Source organism: Rhinatrema bivittatum, chromosome 4 (genome assembly GCF_901001135.1).
Source record: "Rhinatrema bivittatum chromosome 4, aRhiBiv1.1, whole genome shotgun sequence".
NCBI lineage: Eukaryota > Metazoa > Chordata > Amphibia > Gymnophiona > Rhinatrematidae > Rhinatrema > Rhinatrema bivittatum.
In genome coordinates, this window is record NC_042618.1 from 59,236,814 (window position 1) to 59,256,883 (window position 20,070).

The following is a 20,070-nucleotide window of genomic DNA, read 5'->3' on the forward strand; positions in this document are numbered from 1 at the left end:
CAAACAATTGAGTGCTTTTCCTGTGGGCAGCAGTACGGTCTAGGTAGAATGCTACAGCCCGTTTGCAGTCAAGGGTATGCAGAGCCTGCTCTCCTGGATTGGAATGGGTCCTGGGAAAAAAGGTAGGTAGGATAATGGATTGATTGAGATGAAACTCCGAAACTACCTTAGGTAAGAATTTAGAGTGAGTGCGGAGTACTGCCCGGTCCTGCAGAAGTGTAGTGTAAGGTGAATAGGTAACTAGAGCCTGTAACTCTGCGAGCGGAAGTGATTGCCAAAAGGAAAATCACTTTCCATGTGAGATATCGAAGGTCACAGGATTGAAGAGGCTCGAATGGTGGTTACATGAGCCAACACAAAACTAAGTTTTGTGTTGGCTCATGGAAAGCCAAGAGGGATTTCTATGCCCAGAAGATCCACCACCTCCAATTCAACGCACGGGCCCTCTTCAATTTTGCTGCTTCCCTCACCAAAACCAACACCACCCTCCCCCCCGACACCAACCACCCCACCAAATGCGAAGAACTTGCGCAATACTTTCACAAACGAATTGACACTATCATGTCACGCTTCCCCCCCCACACAATCAATACCCCTCCCAGTACTACGCTGAATAACCCCTTAGCCCCCTCACCCAGCCCCGATGCCACGCAATTAAGTAACACATCCGCTACCCTCAGTTCATTTGACACCACAACTTACACCGAGATAGAAACTATCCTTAAAAAAATCAACCCTGCCAACCACCCCACTGATACCATCCCCACCAAAACCCTTCTCTCAATCCCCAACATCATCTCCAAACCTATCACTGACATTATCAACTGCTCAATCTCCACCGGCACGGTACCCAGCCTACTCAAACAAGCCATAATTAAACCCATCCGTAAAAAAACCACCCTTGACCCAACGGACCCAGCCAACTACCGCCCAATCTCCAATCTTCCCTTTATCTCAAAAATTCTAGAAAAAATCATCAACAGACAATTAACAACCTATCTTGATGACCACCACTTCCTATTCCCTTCGCAATTCGGCTTTCGCCGTCACCACGGCACAGAAACCCTACTCACCTCCCTCTCTGACCACATCCTAAAGGCCCTCGACAAAGATCAATCACATATCCTCGCCCTTCTGGACATCTCCGCAGCATTCGACACGGTCCACCACACCCTACTAATAGAGCGACTAAGAGAAATAGGTATAACTGACACCGCCCTCTCCTGGTTCAAATCATACCTTTCCAATAGGCAATACCAGGTAAAAAGTGGGCCTTACCAATCTAAACCTGTAAACCTGTTACAAGGCGTTCCCCAAGGCTCCTCCCTCTCCTCTACCATGTTCAATATATACCTTTTACCCCTCTGCCAACTGCTATCAAGACTCGGCCTCCCACAGTTCATATATGCCGACGATGTTCAGATCCTCATTCCTGCAACTGATACCATACCCAATGCCCTAAAAACTTGGGAAACTGCACTTGCAACCATCAGCTCCCTGCTCGCCAACAATTATTTAGCCCTCAATACCTCCAAGACGGAGCTCCTCCTCATCTCACCCCCCCACTTCAACCACCATTCCACCCTCAACCCACCCCCTCCCACCTCCACATTCACTCAACAAGTGCGAAGCCTTGGTGTCGTCCTTGATAGCCACCACAATTTGAAGAAATTCATTAACTCAACTTTGAAAGAGGGTTTCTTCAAGCTCCACACACTCAAAAAATTGAAACCCCTGCTCCACATCAATGATTTCCGCACAGTACTACAAGCTATCATCCTTGCCAAGCTTGACTACTGTAATGCCATCCTCATCGGCCTCCCAAAAAGCACCCTCCGGCCCCTTCAGATGCTTCATAACTCAGCAGCGCGCATACTCACCAATGCCCACCGAAATGATCACATCACCCCCGTCCTCAAGCTCCTACACTGGCTGCCAATCGACTCCAGGATCATTTACAAAACACTTACCCTGATACACAAAACCACCTACAACCATGACATGTCCTGGTTCAAAGATCAACTCCGAATCTGCACCCATAGCAGACCCACCAGGGCTCAACACCTTGCCACAATGCACACCCCCTCTCCAAAGCTGTCCAAACTTAAATCCACCAGGGGACGTGCCATCTCCCTAGCCGGACCCACCCTCTGGAACAGAATGCCTCCAAACCTTCGCCTAGAATCTTGTCAAAAAAGATTCAAACAGAACCTAAATGCAACCACAATGCAAGGCTCAACACCTTGCATTGTGGCAAGGTGTTGAGCCCTGGTGGGTCTGCTATGGGTGCGGATTCGGAGTTGATCTTTAAACAGGCATTCACCTAAGCCCCCCACACAATCTCTCTATTACCACCTATAATAGCCCGATTTCCTGTGTCACCTGTTACAATCATGTTAACTACCTTAACTTACACGCGACAATATGTTCACTGCAAAACTCATTCTGTTACTTATTGCAAAACTCATTCTGTTACTTATTCCAATCAGTCATGATGACCTCATTTTAATGTACACTTTGTAAATAGCTCGTTACAAAACCTGTTGTGTTACCTGTTTGAATTTCTTTGTTACTTTTATTATTAACCTTCACTCTATTCCTTGTTCATTGTAAAGCTTGTTGCTATTTTTTAGTTATCTGTGAACCGAGATGATGTTCCCAACGTATCCCGGTATACAAAAACACTCAAATAAATAAAATAAAATAAATAAGTTGAGGTCCCAAGAAGGGGCCGGAGGACACAGTGGAGGCTTGAGGAGAAGCAAGCCTTTCAAAAAACGTGTTACAAGAGGTTGTACTGATATGGGAACATCCCCGACACTTTTATGGAAGGCGGCCACCACACTGACATGCATCCTGATGGAAGAAGTTTTTAAGCCTGACTCTGACTAGTGCCAGAGATAGTCCAGAAACTTCGTGATTGGACAGGTAAAGGGGTCAAGGGATTGAGAAGAGCACCATGACGTGAACCTGGTCCATTTGTAAAAATACGATTTCCTCGTGGAAGATTTCCGTGAAGCAATCAGGACACGGGAAACTGGTTCAGAAAGGTTAAATGGCTGAACATCCATGCCGTCAGGGCAAGGCTTGAAGATTGGGGTGGCGCAGGCACCCATCATTTTGAGTGATTAGAAACGGGTCCTTTCCCAAGGGAATGTGCCTGCGAATGGAGAGATCCTGAAGTATTTGAAACCACACTTGGCGCGGCCAGTGAGGTGCTATCAGGATCATGGTTCCCTTGTCCTGGTGTAACTTCATGAGAGTCTTTGAGAGAAGTGGAAGTGGAGGGAATGCATACAGGAGACCGGTTGCCCATGATAGGGAGAATGCGTCTCTTGGCTGATAGTGTTGGCTGCGAGTGAGAGAGTAGAAGTTGTCTACTTTGCGATTTTGAGGTGATGCAAAGAGGTCTATTTGAGGATAACCCCATTGTTGGAAGATCAAGTTCGCTACTGAGGGGTTGAGAGACCACTCGGGCGGTTGAAAGGCGCGACTCAGCTTGTCTGCCAACACATTGTCCACTCCTGGCAAGTAGGTGGCCCTGAGGTACATCGAGTGGGAGAGGGCCTCTGCCCATATCTGTGTAGCTTCCTGACGCAGAAGGTAGGAGCCTATCCCTCCCTGTTTGTTGATGTACCACATGGCCACTTGGTTGTCCATCTGGATCAGGATGATTTGATTGGAGAGGCGATCCTGAAATACCCTGAGAGCATATCTGATTGCTCGCAGCTCCAGGAAATTTATTTGGTGTTTGGCTTCCTCTGGAGACCAAGATCCTTGTGTCATCGGTGGTGAGAGTTATTTGAGGTTCTGGAGCTTGGAAGGGCAAGCCTTGGAAAAGATTGACCTGATTTCTCCACCAGGCGAGAGACTGACGGAGTGAGTGGGTTACGTGGATAATGGTCGACAGGGGCTGAATGGATTGAGTCCATTGTGACCTTAGAGTCCACTGCATGACTCTCATGGCCAAGCAGGCCATTGGGGTGACCTGAACTGAGGACACCATTTGTCCCAGGAGGATGAGAAAGTGGTGTGCAGTCGTGGAGTGCTGAGACTGCAGCTGGTGTGCAAGCGATACGAGAGTGAGAGCTCACTTTCGAGGCAGAAAAGCCTTTGCCCTCAAGGTGTCCAAGTCTGCCCCAATGAATGATAAGGTTTGAGATGGGACTAAGCTGTATTTGTTGTAGTTGATGAGAAATCCAAGTGAAATTAGCGTGTGTAAAGTAAGATGTAGGGACGACAGAGCAGCTTGCTGAATGGGAGCCCTGATTAACCAATCGTCTAGATAGGGGTAGACGTGAACACCTTGAGTCCTGAGGAAGGCTGCAACTACGAGGCATTTTGTGAAGACTCGTGGTACAGACGCGAGGCCGAATGGAAGCACTCTGTACTGATATTGCTTGGGGCCTACTAGAAACCTCAGGTATTTGCGATGAGATGGAATTATCGCGATATGAGTGTATATGTCCTGGAGGTCTAGAGAGCAGAGCCAGTCTCCTCTTTGTAGAAGAGGAAGAAGAGAGCCCAAGGTTACCATTTTGAACTTCTCTCTCTGGAGGTACTTTTTGAGGGCATGTAGATCCAGAATTGGATGAATGCCTCCCGATTTTTTGGGGATTAGAAAGTACCGGGAATAGAACCCTAGGCCGTGCTGAGAGTAGGGTACTGGTTCTATTGCCTTGGACTGGAGGAGGAGGGAGACCTCCTGTTCCAGAAGGATGGAGTGATCAGATGTTCTCCACGTCGGTAGAGGTGGGGAGTCCGGTGGAATGGAGAGAAAGTTCAGATGATAACCTTGAGCAATTATCGCTAGGACCAACTGGTCTGAGGTGATTGAATGCCACCTGTTGTTGAAATGGCACAATCGACCTCCCACTGGTATGTGGGGCAATGGAAGCTGGCTGCTGCTCTCTATGCTGGAGTCAAAAACCAGAAGCAGGGCCCGGCTGAGGAGCTGTTTGTGGTTTTTGTTTTCGTGTCTGACGAGACTGGGCTTTTTGAAACGGTCTCATAGAACAGGTTCTAGTTGGTGGCGGGTAGGACTTCTTCGGGCAGAAGAATGACTTCTTAGAGTCCTTCCAGAAGGGCTGTTTTGAAGAGTCCTCAGAAGGCATCAGAGAGAGCTGTCTTAGGGTCTCATGATGGTCCTTGAGTTCCGCCACTGTTCGTTGACTCTGCTCGCCAAACAGATTATCTCCTACACAAGGCTGGTCAGATAATCTGTCTTGTACTTCAGGGCGAAGGTAGTAAGACTTGAGCCAGGCCCATCATCTTGCCGAGATAGCAGCTGCAGATACCCTGGTAGTAGTGTCAAATATATCGTAAGATTATCTGATCTCATACTTGCCTGCCTAAAAACCCTTGTTTACTAGGGTTCGGAGTTGCTCTTGAAATTGCTGAGGCAGGGAGTCTGTTAAGTCTCGTATCTGCTTATATAAGACCCTATTATATTGGGTCATATAGAGCTGATAATAGGCAATTCTGGAGATGAGCATTGATCCCTGGAAGACACGGCGACCAATGGCATCTAGAAATTTCTGTTCCTTGCCTGGGGGAAAGGAAGTATGAGGTTTTGATCTCCTTGCTCTTTTCTGGGCAGATTCAACAACCACAGATTGGTGATCCAATTGAGGTTTGCGAAAGCCTGGAGCTGACTGAACGAGATAGGTGGTGTCAGCTTTCCTGTGAACTGGAGCATCAGAGCCAGAATGTTCCCAGTTCTGTTTGAGGAGATCCAGAAGAACCTGGTGGATAGGGATGGAGGTTATTTCCTTGGGAGCATCCAGGAAATTGTAACAGCTCCATCATTTGATGCCTGTCATCTTGTTCAGTCTGCAATTGGAAGGGAACCAATTCAGACATCTCCTTCACAAAGTTTATAAAGGAAAGGTCCACTGGAGGAGAACGCTTTCTGCTTTCAGTAGGTGAAGGCAAATCATCGGTGTCTGGTGAAGAATCATCAGCCAGGTGTCGTAAGGATCAGCACCTGCTCCTCTAGGGACTAGAGGAGGATGGGCGGTGGGATCCCTGAAGGTCCTGGTCGAGGCTCCGAAGGACTCGAAGGAATAACTGGAGGCACCGATGAGGGCATCGAAGGCACCTGTGCAGGCATCGAGGGCATCGATAGATTGCTCGGTGGTACCGATGGATGCATTGGCACCGATGGGTGGATCAGTGGCACCGACGGATGTATCGGCATCGACGGCTGAGGCATTGGCAGAACTTCCGATGGAGGGATGCGGAACAATGTTTCTCCTCCCAATGACAAAGCAAGTGGGGAGGGCACCGGAGCCATCGGTTACCCAGAGTCCATCGGTGGAAAAGCAGCCATGAGCGCTTCCATCCTCAAGAGCAGTGGTGCCAACGCTGCTGGAATTGGGTCAATGGTCGGTTCCGCAATTGGTACCGGTGCCAGAGGAACCTGGAGTTGATGCATCGCTTTGTCGATGGCCTCCTGAACCATCCGGTCCAGTTCTTCTTGGAGACCTGGAGCAAGCAGCCCTGGCTCTGGAACAGAAGAAGGAGGCAGAGGCATAGCCGGAGGGACCACCGTTAAAGGTGGAGTCGCAGCTCCCGATACCCTGTCAGGTGAGGGTTGCCTCGGTGACCCGGTCGCCGAAAAGGTCGGTGCCTTTTCTGGACAGGGTTTCTTCGACGGCGGCTCGGACGATGGCGAGGTCGATGATTTCGCTCCCTCGATGGTCCGAGACTTTCGATGCTGGTGGAGATGTTTATCTCTACGACCCCCCTCGGTCCTGAGGGGGAGTAGAGGGTGTCAAAGGCCGAGAAGTCGTTGATGCCGGACGGTCACCGGCCGGAGGTCGATGCTGGCACGAAGTTGATGGTGCCGGTTCTGATGACGTCGATGAAATAGACGGCGTCAGGGTTTGAGCACGGAAGAGAAGTTCCATCTTCTCCATTCTAGCCTTGCGACCTTTTGGTGTCATGAGGGCACATTTGGTGCAGGTTAGGACATCGTGCTCACATCTGAGACACATTACACAGACTTTGGAAGGGTCTGTGATGGACATGGTGTGATTACAGTCCGAGCACCGGTGGAACCCCGACGCCATGGCCATGAAAAATTTGAGCCACGGTGCGGTCGATGGCCAGTAGGCTGCAAGGGCCAAACTCAACGGTAATCGACGGAAAATGGGTAAAAATGTACCGGAGTACCGTGGCTTGAAAAAGTTGAAGGAGGGACTCCTGTGGGGTAAATTAAATTTTAGTAATTCTGTGAGGAAAATTCCTGTCAGGAATCTCTGCAGAGCTCCTTAACTGCTTGGCTACTGCTGCGCGGAAAAAAGAAGACTGAAGGGGGACCCCTGCTGGCTACAGGGTTAGTGCCATGCTGGGCATGCCCAGTAGGGGCCAGTCAAATTTCTGGAAACTTTGGCAGAAGTGTTCCGTGACTTGGCTCCATCCTGTGATGTCACCTATATGTGAGGACTACCATCCTGCTTGTCCTGTGAGAATACAAATTTACACGTTTGTATTTATTTGATGTAACTGTTGGACTCTAGAGTCAGAGACATAAGAATTCTTACGAACTAGATCACCATATTTGCCTTGCCCCATGATGACTGGGATATTCATATTGCAGATGGAATCAATCATTAAGAGTTTGATAACAGATATTACCTAGAAAAGATGTCTTTGAGAAAGATTGATATGTATGAATAGTTAAGAGACAGAACACCCAAAATTGCCAGTAAACAAGGATTACAGTACCTGAAAAAGTGGAGTCACTTAGGAGTCGTACGAAGAAGTGTACAAAGGGTTGAGCCCCTCTGTCAAGCTCATTCGTGGTGCGACGCACCGGCATGCGGTGCCATTGGCGTTGTACTGTGCCTCTTCTTCCCCACATACATCTACACCCCCACTGCACAAACATACCTATACGAGTCGCATACACTCAGACACACCTACCATCCCTACAGAAAGCAAATGTTGCTTACCTGTAACAGGTGTTCTCACAGGACAGCAGGATGTTAGTCCTCACATATGGGTGACATCACAGGATGGAGCCCTGTACGGAAAACTTTTCTGTCAAGGTTTCTACAAAGCTTTGACTGACATTGGCACACTGAGTGCACTGAGCATGCTCAGCCTGCAATTATCCGTGAGCCTCAGGGTCTCCCTCAGTCTCGTCTTATAGCTAAAAGTGCAAGCGAAACTAAAATAAAAGTAAAAACGTAAAAATAAAAGTAAAAACCCACCAACTCCGCGGGGTGGCGGGTGGGTTTCGTGAGGACTAACATCCTGCTGTCCTGTGAGAACACCTGTTACAGGTAAGCAACATTTGCTTTCTCACAGGACAAGCAGAATGGTAGTCCTCACATATGGGTGAGTACCGAGCTGAGGATGCCCGAGAGTGCATCAAATGCACCCAAGACGTGCGAAAGTCAAATGACGGGGCTGGAATTTGGAACGGAGGGCATCCTGAAACCCTTAAAGCGTTGGTGGAGGATGTTGGGTAGTTAAACCGAAAAGAATAAGAGTAGATGGACTGGCCAAACATGGAGCATGCCGGCTAGTCATATCTAAGCAATAATGGGCTGCAAAGGTGTGGAGAGAGCTCCAGGTTGCAGCCTGATAAATATGTACAAGCAGCAGTGGCCGAGGGGAAGCTATTGAGGCTGGGACGGACGCAACAGAGTGTGGTTACATACAGTGTTGAAGTGAAATGCCTGCTTGTTGGTAGGAAAAAAGATACAGACTGTCAATTAGACCCTGAGGCGACAGTTCAGTTCTCTGTAAACCGGTACGATATGTATTCTATACAGGAACATCGGTATATAAAAATTAAAAATAAATAAATAAAAAATAAATAAATTAGGAGGAATAAGTCTGTTTGCCCACTGGAACTCGCAGCTTGACTCTTGCCACAGAAGGAAAGAGTTAGGTGGAATTCTATGGAATGTAGTGTGATCTAGATAGAATGCAAGTGCACTATTATTGTCCAAGAAGTGGAAAAACTCTCTCGCTTTGGTGACAGAGAGGTGTTGGGAAAAATGGGCAGAGTATATTCTGAGTAAGGTGAGATGCAAAGTCTACCTTAAGGATATGAAGTTGAATACGTAAAACCACTCGGTCACGGAGGAACGCAGGGTCGGATGAGTATGTAACAAGGTGTGTAACTCACTGACTCTGTTGGCAGAAATGACATTTATGAGGGAAAGAATTTCCCATGCCAAACTGTGAAATGAGAGGAATGGAAAGGCTCGAACAAAGAACGTATAAGATTTGTAAGGATAAGATATAGGTTCCATCCCGTGACTAGTGAAAATAGAGGCGGCATGATCAGTGGATAATCCATGGTAAGCTGACTCAGAAGAGGTTTACCATTAATCGGGTATCCCCACTCCCAAACGATACACCAATTGGAACAGAGGTGTACCTATGTGGAGGATGTCTGGGGAGCAGAATCCGAGGGAGCAAGAGAAAAGAGTGGTATAGAAAAAGAAAAAGGGTAATACCCTTTTGTATGCGTCATGTGTTAAATCATGCCATTTTGAATGGTAGGATTTATGTGTGGAAGGTTTTGTGACGCTACCAGTACCTGAGAACATCAGTGAGTCTACGATTTGAGACTGACCTGTGAGAAGGCAAATTGGTTACTGGTGTGATAGATTGAGAAGTATAGGAAGCATACTGGTCTTGGCCAGGACGTGGGTCTGAGGAACAGTGAACCCCGTCCCGGTTCAACGTTAGAAGAGTGCTGGCTATGAGAGGCAGCAGAAGAGGACCTTGATGGAAGAAAGGATTCTATGGGAACGCATTGGAAACATGTGTAGGGAGTAGAATCTGTGCACCGAATGGTTCGATTCGGACGCAGAGGGCAAGTTTGGTTGACCTCAGCATTAGAAGATTTTTCCCGCTACACATGTAGTCTGAGACCATTCAAGAGGATGGAAACCTACATGGAGAAGGTCTACTATTGCATTCAGTAAATCTCTTAGATAAGTGGCCCAAGGATGCATGAAGTGAGCAAGGGCCAAGGGTAGAGCTGCGCAGCTTCCTTGCAGAACAGCGAAGAGGTTGTGTGTGCTTGTGTGTTGGAAAGCACATTGTCCCTATGCTGTCTGTCTGTATGCACAAAGATTTATTGCAGAGGCAGTATTGAAAGGCAGAAGGGTATAACTCATGGCTACAAGCTCCAGGAAGTTCATGTGAAACTGTGCCTGGAGTGGAATAGACGCATCTTGGGTTGAGAAGCTTTTAGGTTTTACTTTACAACCCTGAGTAAATGCGAGCATGAGCAGAATCAGACTAGGTTTTGGTTCTAGTTCTGCAATATGGATGAGGGACGAAAGCGTTGAACAGCTTAGACCCACTGATAATGGAAATTCACTGAATCTAACCCATAGCAGTTTTGGATCTATGAGGAAAGTGCATAGTGAAAAAACCCCATGGCCCGACAATGAAGAATTGAGGGGCTGAGATATTGGAAAATGCGCGCAGGGACATAGATAGAAACATAGAAACATAGAAAATGACGGCAGAAGAAGACCAATCGGCCCCTCCAGTCTGCCCAGCAAGCTTCACACTTCTTTTTTCTCATACTTATCTGTTTCTCTTGGCTCTTTGTAACCTTAGGTTCTATTTCCCTTTCCCCCACCATTAATGTAGAGAGCAGTGATGAAGCTGCTTCCAATTGAAACATTAAGTTTGATTAGTTGGTTAAGCGGCAGCATGGCTCTCTGCCGTTGAAGCAGAGATATGCGTGAAGTATTAGTTTTTCTTCTCCCCTGCCGTTGTAGCAGAGAGCTATGCTGGATATGCATTGAAAGTGAAGTATGCCTTGAAGGTCACATTAACTATCATCTAATACTGAAATGCCTAATAATTGGTAATTGAATAAGCCTAATAATTGGTAATACCTATAGCCCATGAACCCATCCCTGTTTTTTTGTTTTTTTTTTCCTTTTTTTAATTTGGAGATGGCAGCCCTCCATACTTCCGCTCCGTGAAGGTGGAACACCAACCACTGGCCACTGGCATCCCGCTCCGTGAATGCCTCTGTGGTTACTGCCGTTCCGTGCAGTGTTTTGCTGCCTCCTCTTTATACGCTTCCTCTAGACCTGATGGATCCACATTGTTTATCCCACGCCCCTTTGAAGTCCTTCGCAGTTTTGGACTTCACCACTTCCTCCGGAAGGGCATTCCAGGCATCCACCACTCTCTCTGTGAAGAAATACTTCCTGACATTGGTTCTTAGTCTTCCTCCTTGGAGCCTCAGCTCATGACCTCTGGTTCTGCTGATTTTTTTCTGATGGAAAAGGTCTTTGGATCGTTAAAGTTTTTCAAGAATCTGAAAGTCTGAATCATATCACCCCTGCTCCTCCTTTCCTCCAGGGTGTACATATTTAGATTCTTCAATCTCTCCTCGTATGACATTCGATAAAGACCCTCCACCTTTCTGGTCGCCCTTCTCTGCACCGTTTCAATCTTGTTTCTGTCTCTTTGTAGATATGGTCTCCAGAACTGAACACAGTACTCCAGGTGAGGTCTCACCAAGGACCTGTACAAGGGGATCATCACTTCCCTTTTCTTACTCGATATTCCTCTCTCTATGCAGCCTAGCATTCTTCTGGCTTTTGCTATCGCCTTGCCGCAATGTTTCGCAGACTTCATATCATTAGACACTATAACCCCAAGGTCTCTCTCCTGCTCCGTGCACATCAGCCTTTCCCCCCCCATCAAATACAGTTCATTAGAATTTCCACTCCCCATATGCATGACTTTGCACTTCTTGGCATTGAATCTCAGCTGCCATATCTTCGACCACTCTTCCAGTTTCCTTAAATCCCGTCTCATTCTCTCCACTCCTTCCGGCGTGTCCACTCTGTTGCAGATCTTAGTGTCGTCCGCAAAAAGGCAAATCTTACCTTCTATCCCGTCCGCAATGTCGCTCACAAAGATATTGAACAGGACCAGTCCCAACACCGATCCTTGCGGTACACCACTTAAAACCGCTCTCTCTTCAGAGAAAGTTCCATTTACCATCACACATTGTCTTCTGTCCGTCAACCAGTTTGCAATCCTGGTCACCACCTCGGCACTCACTCCTAAGCTTCTCGTTTTATTCACCAGTCTCCTATGCGGAACCATATCAAAAGCTTTGCTGAAATCTAAGTAGATGACATCGAGCGCTCTTCCTCGATCCAATTCTTTGGTTACCCAGTCAAAAAAGTCGATCAGATTTGTCTGACAGGATCTTCCGCTGGTGAATCCATGCTGCCTCAGGTCCAGTAATTCTCCGGACTGTAGATAGTTCACTATTCTCTCTTTCAACAGTGACTCCATTACTTTTCCCACCACCGAAGTGAGGCTAACCGGTCTGTAGTTACTAGCCTCCTCTCTGTTCCCACTCTTGTGAAGCGGGACCACCACTGCTCTTCTCCAATCACTCAGCACCACTCCCGTTTCTAGGGATCTATTGAACAGGTCACACAGCGGACCCGCCAGCACATCTCTGAGCTCCCTCAGTATCCTTGGATGAATCCCATCAGGTCCCATGGCTTTGTCCACTTTCAGATTCTTTAGCTCTTCCCATACATTTTCTACTGTAAAAGGGTTTTCGTCTATTCCACTTCCTTCCATGTAAGAATTTATTAGAATGTCTGCGCGTATGCTGGACAGGACGGTCATTATGACTGTGGTGTCCAGAAGTGTTGTATAAGGGATTTATGGTAGAGACAGTAATCCCAGATAGTAAATGTATAGTGAGTCATGAAGAAGTTAGAGCTCCTTGCTTGGACTGTCTGTGGTTATGCAGCTGTGCATGCAAGGAAGGCGTGAATGATGTTGCGCTCCCTAGAGAAACAGCAGTCACCGATAGTGATTCAATGAAATACCCTAGTTGCCAAAGTTGGTGCAACCGGCAGAGCTTGGGATTGTAATATTGTTGACTCACCATGAAGCACATAGAAAGATTAGAGGTAATGTACTTACTGCGATATGGAAGCATGGTGACGAGAGATATCAATTTACCTGTGCTTTCTGAAGAAAGTTGGTATTTCTGAGGTCCAGGATGGGCGGAGAGTAACTACTTTCTGTTGAAAGAAAGAATAGTGTAATTAAAACTCCGTCCCCCCCCCCCCCCCCCCCCCCCCGCGTGTTGTAGTGTCTGGGGGAGTGTACCGGGAACCTTGGCCGCTCTGATATCCGGCCACTTGGGAAGACCAGGAGGTGTCCAACTGGAGGGGCTGATGTAATCTGGAAATCATGTAAGCTTCCATGGGAGCGTGAGTGGTAAAGTCTTACCCACATTTCTGTGTGCTGTACAAGGAGACATCGAGACCTGTCATCAGGCTTCGAGGTGTACTTGCACTTGATGTAGTAGTTGCTGGATCTCGTGTTTAGCAGATCAGCGAATGCATCTGGAACTGTGGTTCTGAATTAGGAAACAGAAGCCAGAGTATTAATCAGTACAGAGCCCCGTTGCTGAAAATGGGAGGATGTCCTGATGCAATTTCAAAGAAATGATAGAGAGGTTCTCTTGGTATTGTGGCTGATATAGCTGGCATAGCGATATGTGACACTAATACGGTTCTTGGAAGGTACATGACCTAGAACTTTTCGAACCATGTGGCCCGAATTAGAGAACACATCTCAATGGGAATGCCGCAGAAGCAGGTACTTACCATCCAATGTGGATTGCCGAAGGTGAAGATTGCTGGCTCCGTGGATTTCAGGATTCATTGAGGGAGTAGACGCCTGTCTCAACTCTGATGCCTGGTATGGTGGCGCAGGTATAGAGGAGACAGGCTGAGCGTGGCTGGCGCTACCACAGTAATTAGTGGAGGGCCACAATCCCGCACTGATGTTGGTGGGACACACCTCAGGAACAGGGGAGCCAATTAACATCTTGTGAACCCGGCCCTCGTCGCAGCGGCTCAATGTCTTGTGATGCCAGTGCAGAATTCTTCAGAACTCGTGCCGGTGTTTCTGGAGCACCAAGGACTGCCAGCACTGTGCAGAACAGTGGCGATGGCAGTGGTGATGTTGCTCGGCCCGGGCGTTCTCCAGCACCGAGAAGGACAGCACCTATGTACTGGATAGCAACAGTGGCGGACGGTCACCGTGTCGGTGACGATGCATGCCACAGTGCTCGGCCCGGTCTTTCCCCAGCGCCGAGATGGATGCCCTCGCTGTCTTGGATGGCAACTGATGACGGACTGTCAGCATGCCTGTACTGCTCCTGGCACTATGTAGTGTCGTAGACTGATACGGGGCTTTAATAAGAACCCAAGCATGGAGCACTGTGTTTCGGCAAGGGCATTACGTGGCTATGTCGGTATTGATGGTGTCGATGGCGGCCGAAGCGGCCTCGAGAGTATCGTTAAAAATATATATGAAAAAACATTGATGATACGGGCAGCAATGATGACAGTGACGGAAGCACTGATGGCATCGGCGTAGGTATGTATGAAAATGATGTGGCATCGAATAATCGAAAAAACATCGTTGGTATCGGAAAAATGATACTGACATCGACGTAGTCGATGACCGTATCGATAGGAACGTCGAAGATACCGATGGAAGCGATGTGGGTGTTGAGGGCATCGATGTATGGAGGCGGGCGCTGACAGCATCAGTGGCATGGCCACGGGCATCGACGGCATGACCACGGACGTCGATGGTATCGATTGGATCAACTCGGGCACCAATGGCATCGTTGGCATCGATGCCACCGACATGGGCATCGATGACACCGACATGGGCACTGATGGAATCGATGTTGGCATGAATGCCATCGATGGAATTGACATTGGCATCGATGGAATCCACTTTGGCATCGATGGCATCGACATTGGCATTGATGCCACCGGTAGAATCGACATTCGCATTGATGTCATCGGTAGAATCGACATTGGCATCGATGTCATCGATGGAATCGACCTTGGCATCAATGCCCATCGATGGAATCGAGCTGGCATCGACGTCCATCGATGGAATTCACCCCGGCATCGATGTCCTTCAATGGAATCGATCCTGGAATCGATGTCCATCGATGGAATCGACCCGGGAATCGATGCCCATCGATGGAATCGACCTAGCATCGATGCCATGGACAATGGCATCGATGTAAATGTCCTGGGCATCGATGACATTGATAAAATAAACAATAGCATCAATGGAAAGGACCCTGGCATCGATGGAAGTGCCCTGGGCGATGATGGCATCGAGCTGGGCATGGATAGCACAGACGACACAAAGTGTGGGTTGATGGCATCCATCCGGGTGATGGTGGCACTGATGAACCCAAGGAAAAATCAGTGCCATGGATGAAAAATATGGATGGCACTGATAGAAACGATGCAGAAACTGATAGAAACGATGGCATCAGTGTACCGCGGGGGGAAGGGTATCGATGGCATCTAAGAATCCAGGACGGTCTAAAGGGGGTACCAATGGTAGCGATGGGGGCATCGACTGGGTGAGGGTACCAAGGAAATCAAAGGACCTGAAATCGACAGGGGCCCTGGCAGCAACAGAAACCATGGAAGTCCCTGTCCCACTAGCGCTAATAACCAGGCAGAGTGTCACAGAGGGACACTCGCAGGCTATGTGTGGCTAACTGAAAACATAGTGAGAGGGAAGGCCGCAGTCGGTTGGCAGGCCAGGGAGGTGACAGGAACCGAGCGAAAAAACAGGGCATAGTACTCACAGAGCGTCGAATAAACGTACGCGAAGGAAGACCCGTGCAGGGAAAAGTGTTTGTGAAGTAAAAGTTTAAGTGTTTCCATAAGGAAAAAGTGTTAGAATTTCTCACAGAGCTCCTAACCACTATGCTTACTGCAGAGCGGAAAAAAGAAGACTGAGGGAGACACCTGCGGCTCACAGGGATAATTGCAGGCTGAGCATGCTCAGTGCACTCAGTGTGCCAGTGTCAGTCAAAGCTTTGTAGAAACTTTGACAGAAACGTTTTCCATACAGGTCTCCATCCTGTGATGTCACCCATATGTGAGGACTACCATCCTGCTTGTCCTGTGAGAACACTGCCTATACATACCCATATCCTTCCACAACCATCACACATAATCCTCCTCCAAATACACCTCCAATATATCTATACCTCTCAAATACTTATACCCCAAAAACACACGCTCCACACAATATCCCACACACATCATATATCCACACCTCTACCCAAACATAATCTATATTTACATATCACACCTATGCGACCAAACTTGTCCCCAACACATAACCCCCACATACATGCTCTGCTCCCACACATGCACCCACATTGCCCACACACTACTCCCATATACCCAACCATACCCACATGAATATATTTTGCAGTCCATACTGAGTAAGCTAGAGAGTGGGAAAATTATCCAGGTAACTTTAGCTGGAAATTGAGTGGAAGATATCTAGGTAAGTGTTGCAATGAATGTAGCTGGCTAAAAGTTCTGTGGGTAAATTTACTTTAGGTCAGTGTTTTTCTCCAACCAGATTTACCTAAACTAGCTTCTTTGATTAATGCTAAATATTGGTACTAGCTGGATAACTTTTATCACACTCCCAGAACTCCCTGATCTAAATCTTTAATCATGTTAAATTTTAGCCAACTAAAATTTATCCTTTTGGCAAGGTGGGAAAGTTAAAACTTGAAAAGTTACCTGGATAAATTCTTTGAATCTTGAACTCATTTTATTTATGTTTCCTATGGAACTGTTATTTCTCTGTTGTGTGATTAAGTTAGGACTTGGACTGTATTTGTGTATTGTATTTTATTATGTAATTAGATTGCTGTACTCTACCTTCACTTTCTTACGGGAAAGCTGGCTTATCAATCAGGAAAAAACAAACACACATGCCTCCATATATCACATATGCACAACACTCCCCACAAACACCCATATCCACCACACAACCCCCACCCATCCAACATGCATCACACACAACCTGTTATGGTTTTGGGCTGTAGCTTAGTGTGGTGATCACCACCTTCAGGAGTGACACAGGACAGGAGGACGGGAGCAATTGCAGGTGATCTGGTGAGGCTGGGTAGAGTCTCTGGAGCAGGGTGCCGGCTGATAAGGGTCTCTGGAGCTGGGTGCTGGCTGAGAGGAGCCTCTGGAATTGGGTGCGAGCTGAGAGGAGCCTCTGGAGCTGGGTGCAAGCTGAGAGGAGTCTCTGGAGCTGGGTACAGACTGAGAGGAGTCTGGAATTGGGTGCCGACTGAGAAGTGTCTCTGCAGCTGGATGTGTGTTGGTAAGGGTGAACTTCAGGAAACACTGGAACAGAATTTGTGTATGCATGGATGTGAATGCAGGTAAGCGTGAACTGTTACACTGGAACTGAGTGCAGGTATGGGTGAAATCAGAATACAGGAACAGTGTGCAGGTAAGCGTGATACTGGATGCAGGTAAGTGTGAACTTTTACACTGGAACTGAGTGAACGTATGGGTGAAATCAGAATTCAGGAACAGCGTGGAAGTGCGCATGGTACTGGATGCAGGTAAGCGTGAACTGGAGGAGGGGAACCAGAGCAAGAAAGCCAGACAATGACAAGACTGGACAAACCAGGACAAGGACTATACTGAACATAAAACACAGAATGCCCAAAGGCAGCAAGGCAAAGAAGTCCAAGGGGAAGCAGGGGCAAGCAGAAGAGTAATAGTACAACTAAAAGGGAGTTCAGGGAGAGAGGGGACAAGAAGGCAAGCAAGAACTAGAATGGCTCAAGACCACAGAGTAAGATCAGCAAAGAACCAGGAGGCCCGTAGGCCACAGAGCAAAGCAAGGCAGGAAACCAGGATGCCTGAAGACGCACAAGGCAAGGGAAGGAACAGGTGGCTAAAGCAGGGAGCCCAAAGGAACTCGATGTTGATGCATTGAGGCATGGGCTGGGCAGGGTTAAATAGTGAGTTCTGGATATGGGAGAGGTAGGCAAGGAAGGCCGGGCCAGCCAGGGGAGAGTGCTCATGGGGGGCTTCAGGTGGTGAGGAGGCTGCACAGCAGCTAGAATTGTAACACAACCCCATCATATTCTTACATACCCAAACCCCTAATCTCCCCATAACCCACATAGGCCCTCCCCCAAATACACACACGAATACCCTCTATTCCCTCTATACACCCAACCCCACACATACCCCCATCTCCACATACATAAACATCCATACTACCATTCCATGCCCTCTACATATCCACCCAAACCAAAAATACCCATACACCTTTCAGATATACACACCCACACAAGCCCCCACACCTGTGCTGCCACTCTCTATTTCCCCTCACATACACCATGCCATACCTACAAATCCTTACCCTATACCCACACTCTCTCCACAAAGCCCCCACCCACCCAACACACTTTCCATACACAACCCTCCCCTATACATGCTTCAACTATAATCACCCATAGCACTAAACCAAGACACACACCCCCCACACACATACACACCTGTTCTAAACACATCACTAACTGCCAGCATGCTCTTCTACAAATTTTTGTTGGAATGCATTCCCAAAGTCATGCCTTTGCTTGCTTCCCCTATTTGTTTCCCAGTTAGATCGCAGGTCCATTGTTGCACATAACAGATTTATAACTACAGTATTTATATTACTTGTGGTAAAAAGTTCCGTTTTCCTGTACTGATTTATCAGTGTTTCACTTGTATATGGGCTGTATAAAAAGTCAATGCTATATAAAAATAAATAATAACTATGATTACTATTACAATAACTGTAACAGAGTCCAAAACAAGGTACACTTTTAGTAAAATACAGGGTAGAAGGTAGTAAGCAGGGACATGGGGACTGTCTGGAACTCATTTTTTTAAGGAAGTAAAGGACTCACAAGACCCAACAATTTGCATGGCAGATTCTCTGAGAAAAGATTCATGTGACTATCAGGTGATCAAAGAGGCTCTGTGTCCTGTGCAAATACCTAAGCAGCCCCATTCTTGGCATAAAAGACTTAATGAGATTTTTGATACATATAATAGCTTTCAGTGATCTTCTCATCTTACTCCCTGCTCTTTTCAGCTGTTTCATGCCAGTGCTTGTGCAGCAGCACTGGGATTTTTTGATCATCCTGTATATTAATAATTATTAATGGAGGTCTGCGTGGATGGGATTCAGCTGACTCAACATTTTGCACTCAGTATCATAGAAGAACAGATACCCAGATTGTAAAGCAGTGCATGACCCTGATCTCAAAGAAAAACAGACAACCTAGCTCCTGTTCAAATATGAGATATAGTAATTAAATGTATTTGTTACAAATTTATCATGATAAAAGTACCTGGATTTTATTATATCCGATCAAGAGTTTCTTTAACTTTATCAAAGGGTTCAGATTATTTAGGTCTCGTATTCTGTTTTCCTCCAAATTAAGCTCCAAAAGGCAGCTTGCTTGGTGAAGGAGCACTCATTAATGATTTTAATGCGGTTATGATGCAACACAAGTTCTTGCAAATAAATTAAACTTTCAAGCCCTTCAATTTGAGTGATTTCATTACCTAATAGACAAAGATCAAATACGGAAACTCAGATATATTATTTGCAGTGAAAACAATTTAAATACTTTTTCTGCATCTATAGTTTTAGTGAATTTTTAAAAAATAAAATACACATTATATAAATTATTAATGAATATAAATTAATATAAATTATTAATGAAAACATTTTAAAAAATGGTCCCTGTATTTCTAGCACTATATTTTCAAAATAAACTCTGATTCAGAGCACACACATGAATCAAGATGGTTCTTAAAATATGCAATAAGAGATGTGGGGAGGAGTAGGGGGATTTTTGAAGGGTTGGGGGGAATCTGCATTATTGTAATCTGAATGGGCTTGATGTACGACATCACGCCTATTATTTGGTATGCTTAAACTTTGTTTTGGGCAGGGGGGATTGAAAATTGAAACTGAACATACTGTTTCTGTATGGTATGTATTTTCAAGGTGTTAATAAAAATATTTCACACAAAAATATGCAATAAACTAGGGGGGTAATATTCAGTTGCTGAGCAGCTTGGCTATTTAGCCATATAAATGGCTGTGCCGCTGAATATACCTGGCTATCTTAAAGTTAGCCGGATA

General features: G+C 46.7%; 1 protein-coding gene across 1 annotated transcript in view; it reads right to left on the reverse strand.

Moving 5' to 3' along the window:
- LRRC9 (leucine rich repeat containing 9) overlaps positions 1-20,070 on the reverse strand; it is a 1,004,248-nt gene that overhangs the window by 156,340 nt on the left and 827,838 nt on the right. The window contains 2 exon segments of the mRNA XM_029598189.1: positions 19,268-19,377; positions 19,380-19,484. Coding sequence (XP_029454049.1) covers positions 19,268-19,377; positions 19,380-19,484 — 215 coding nt within the window.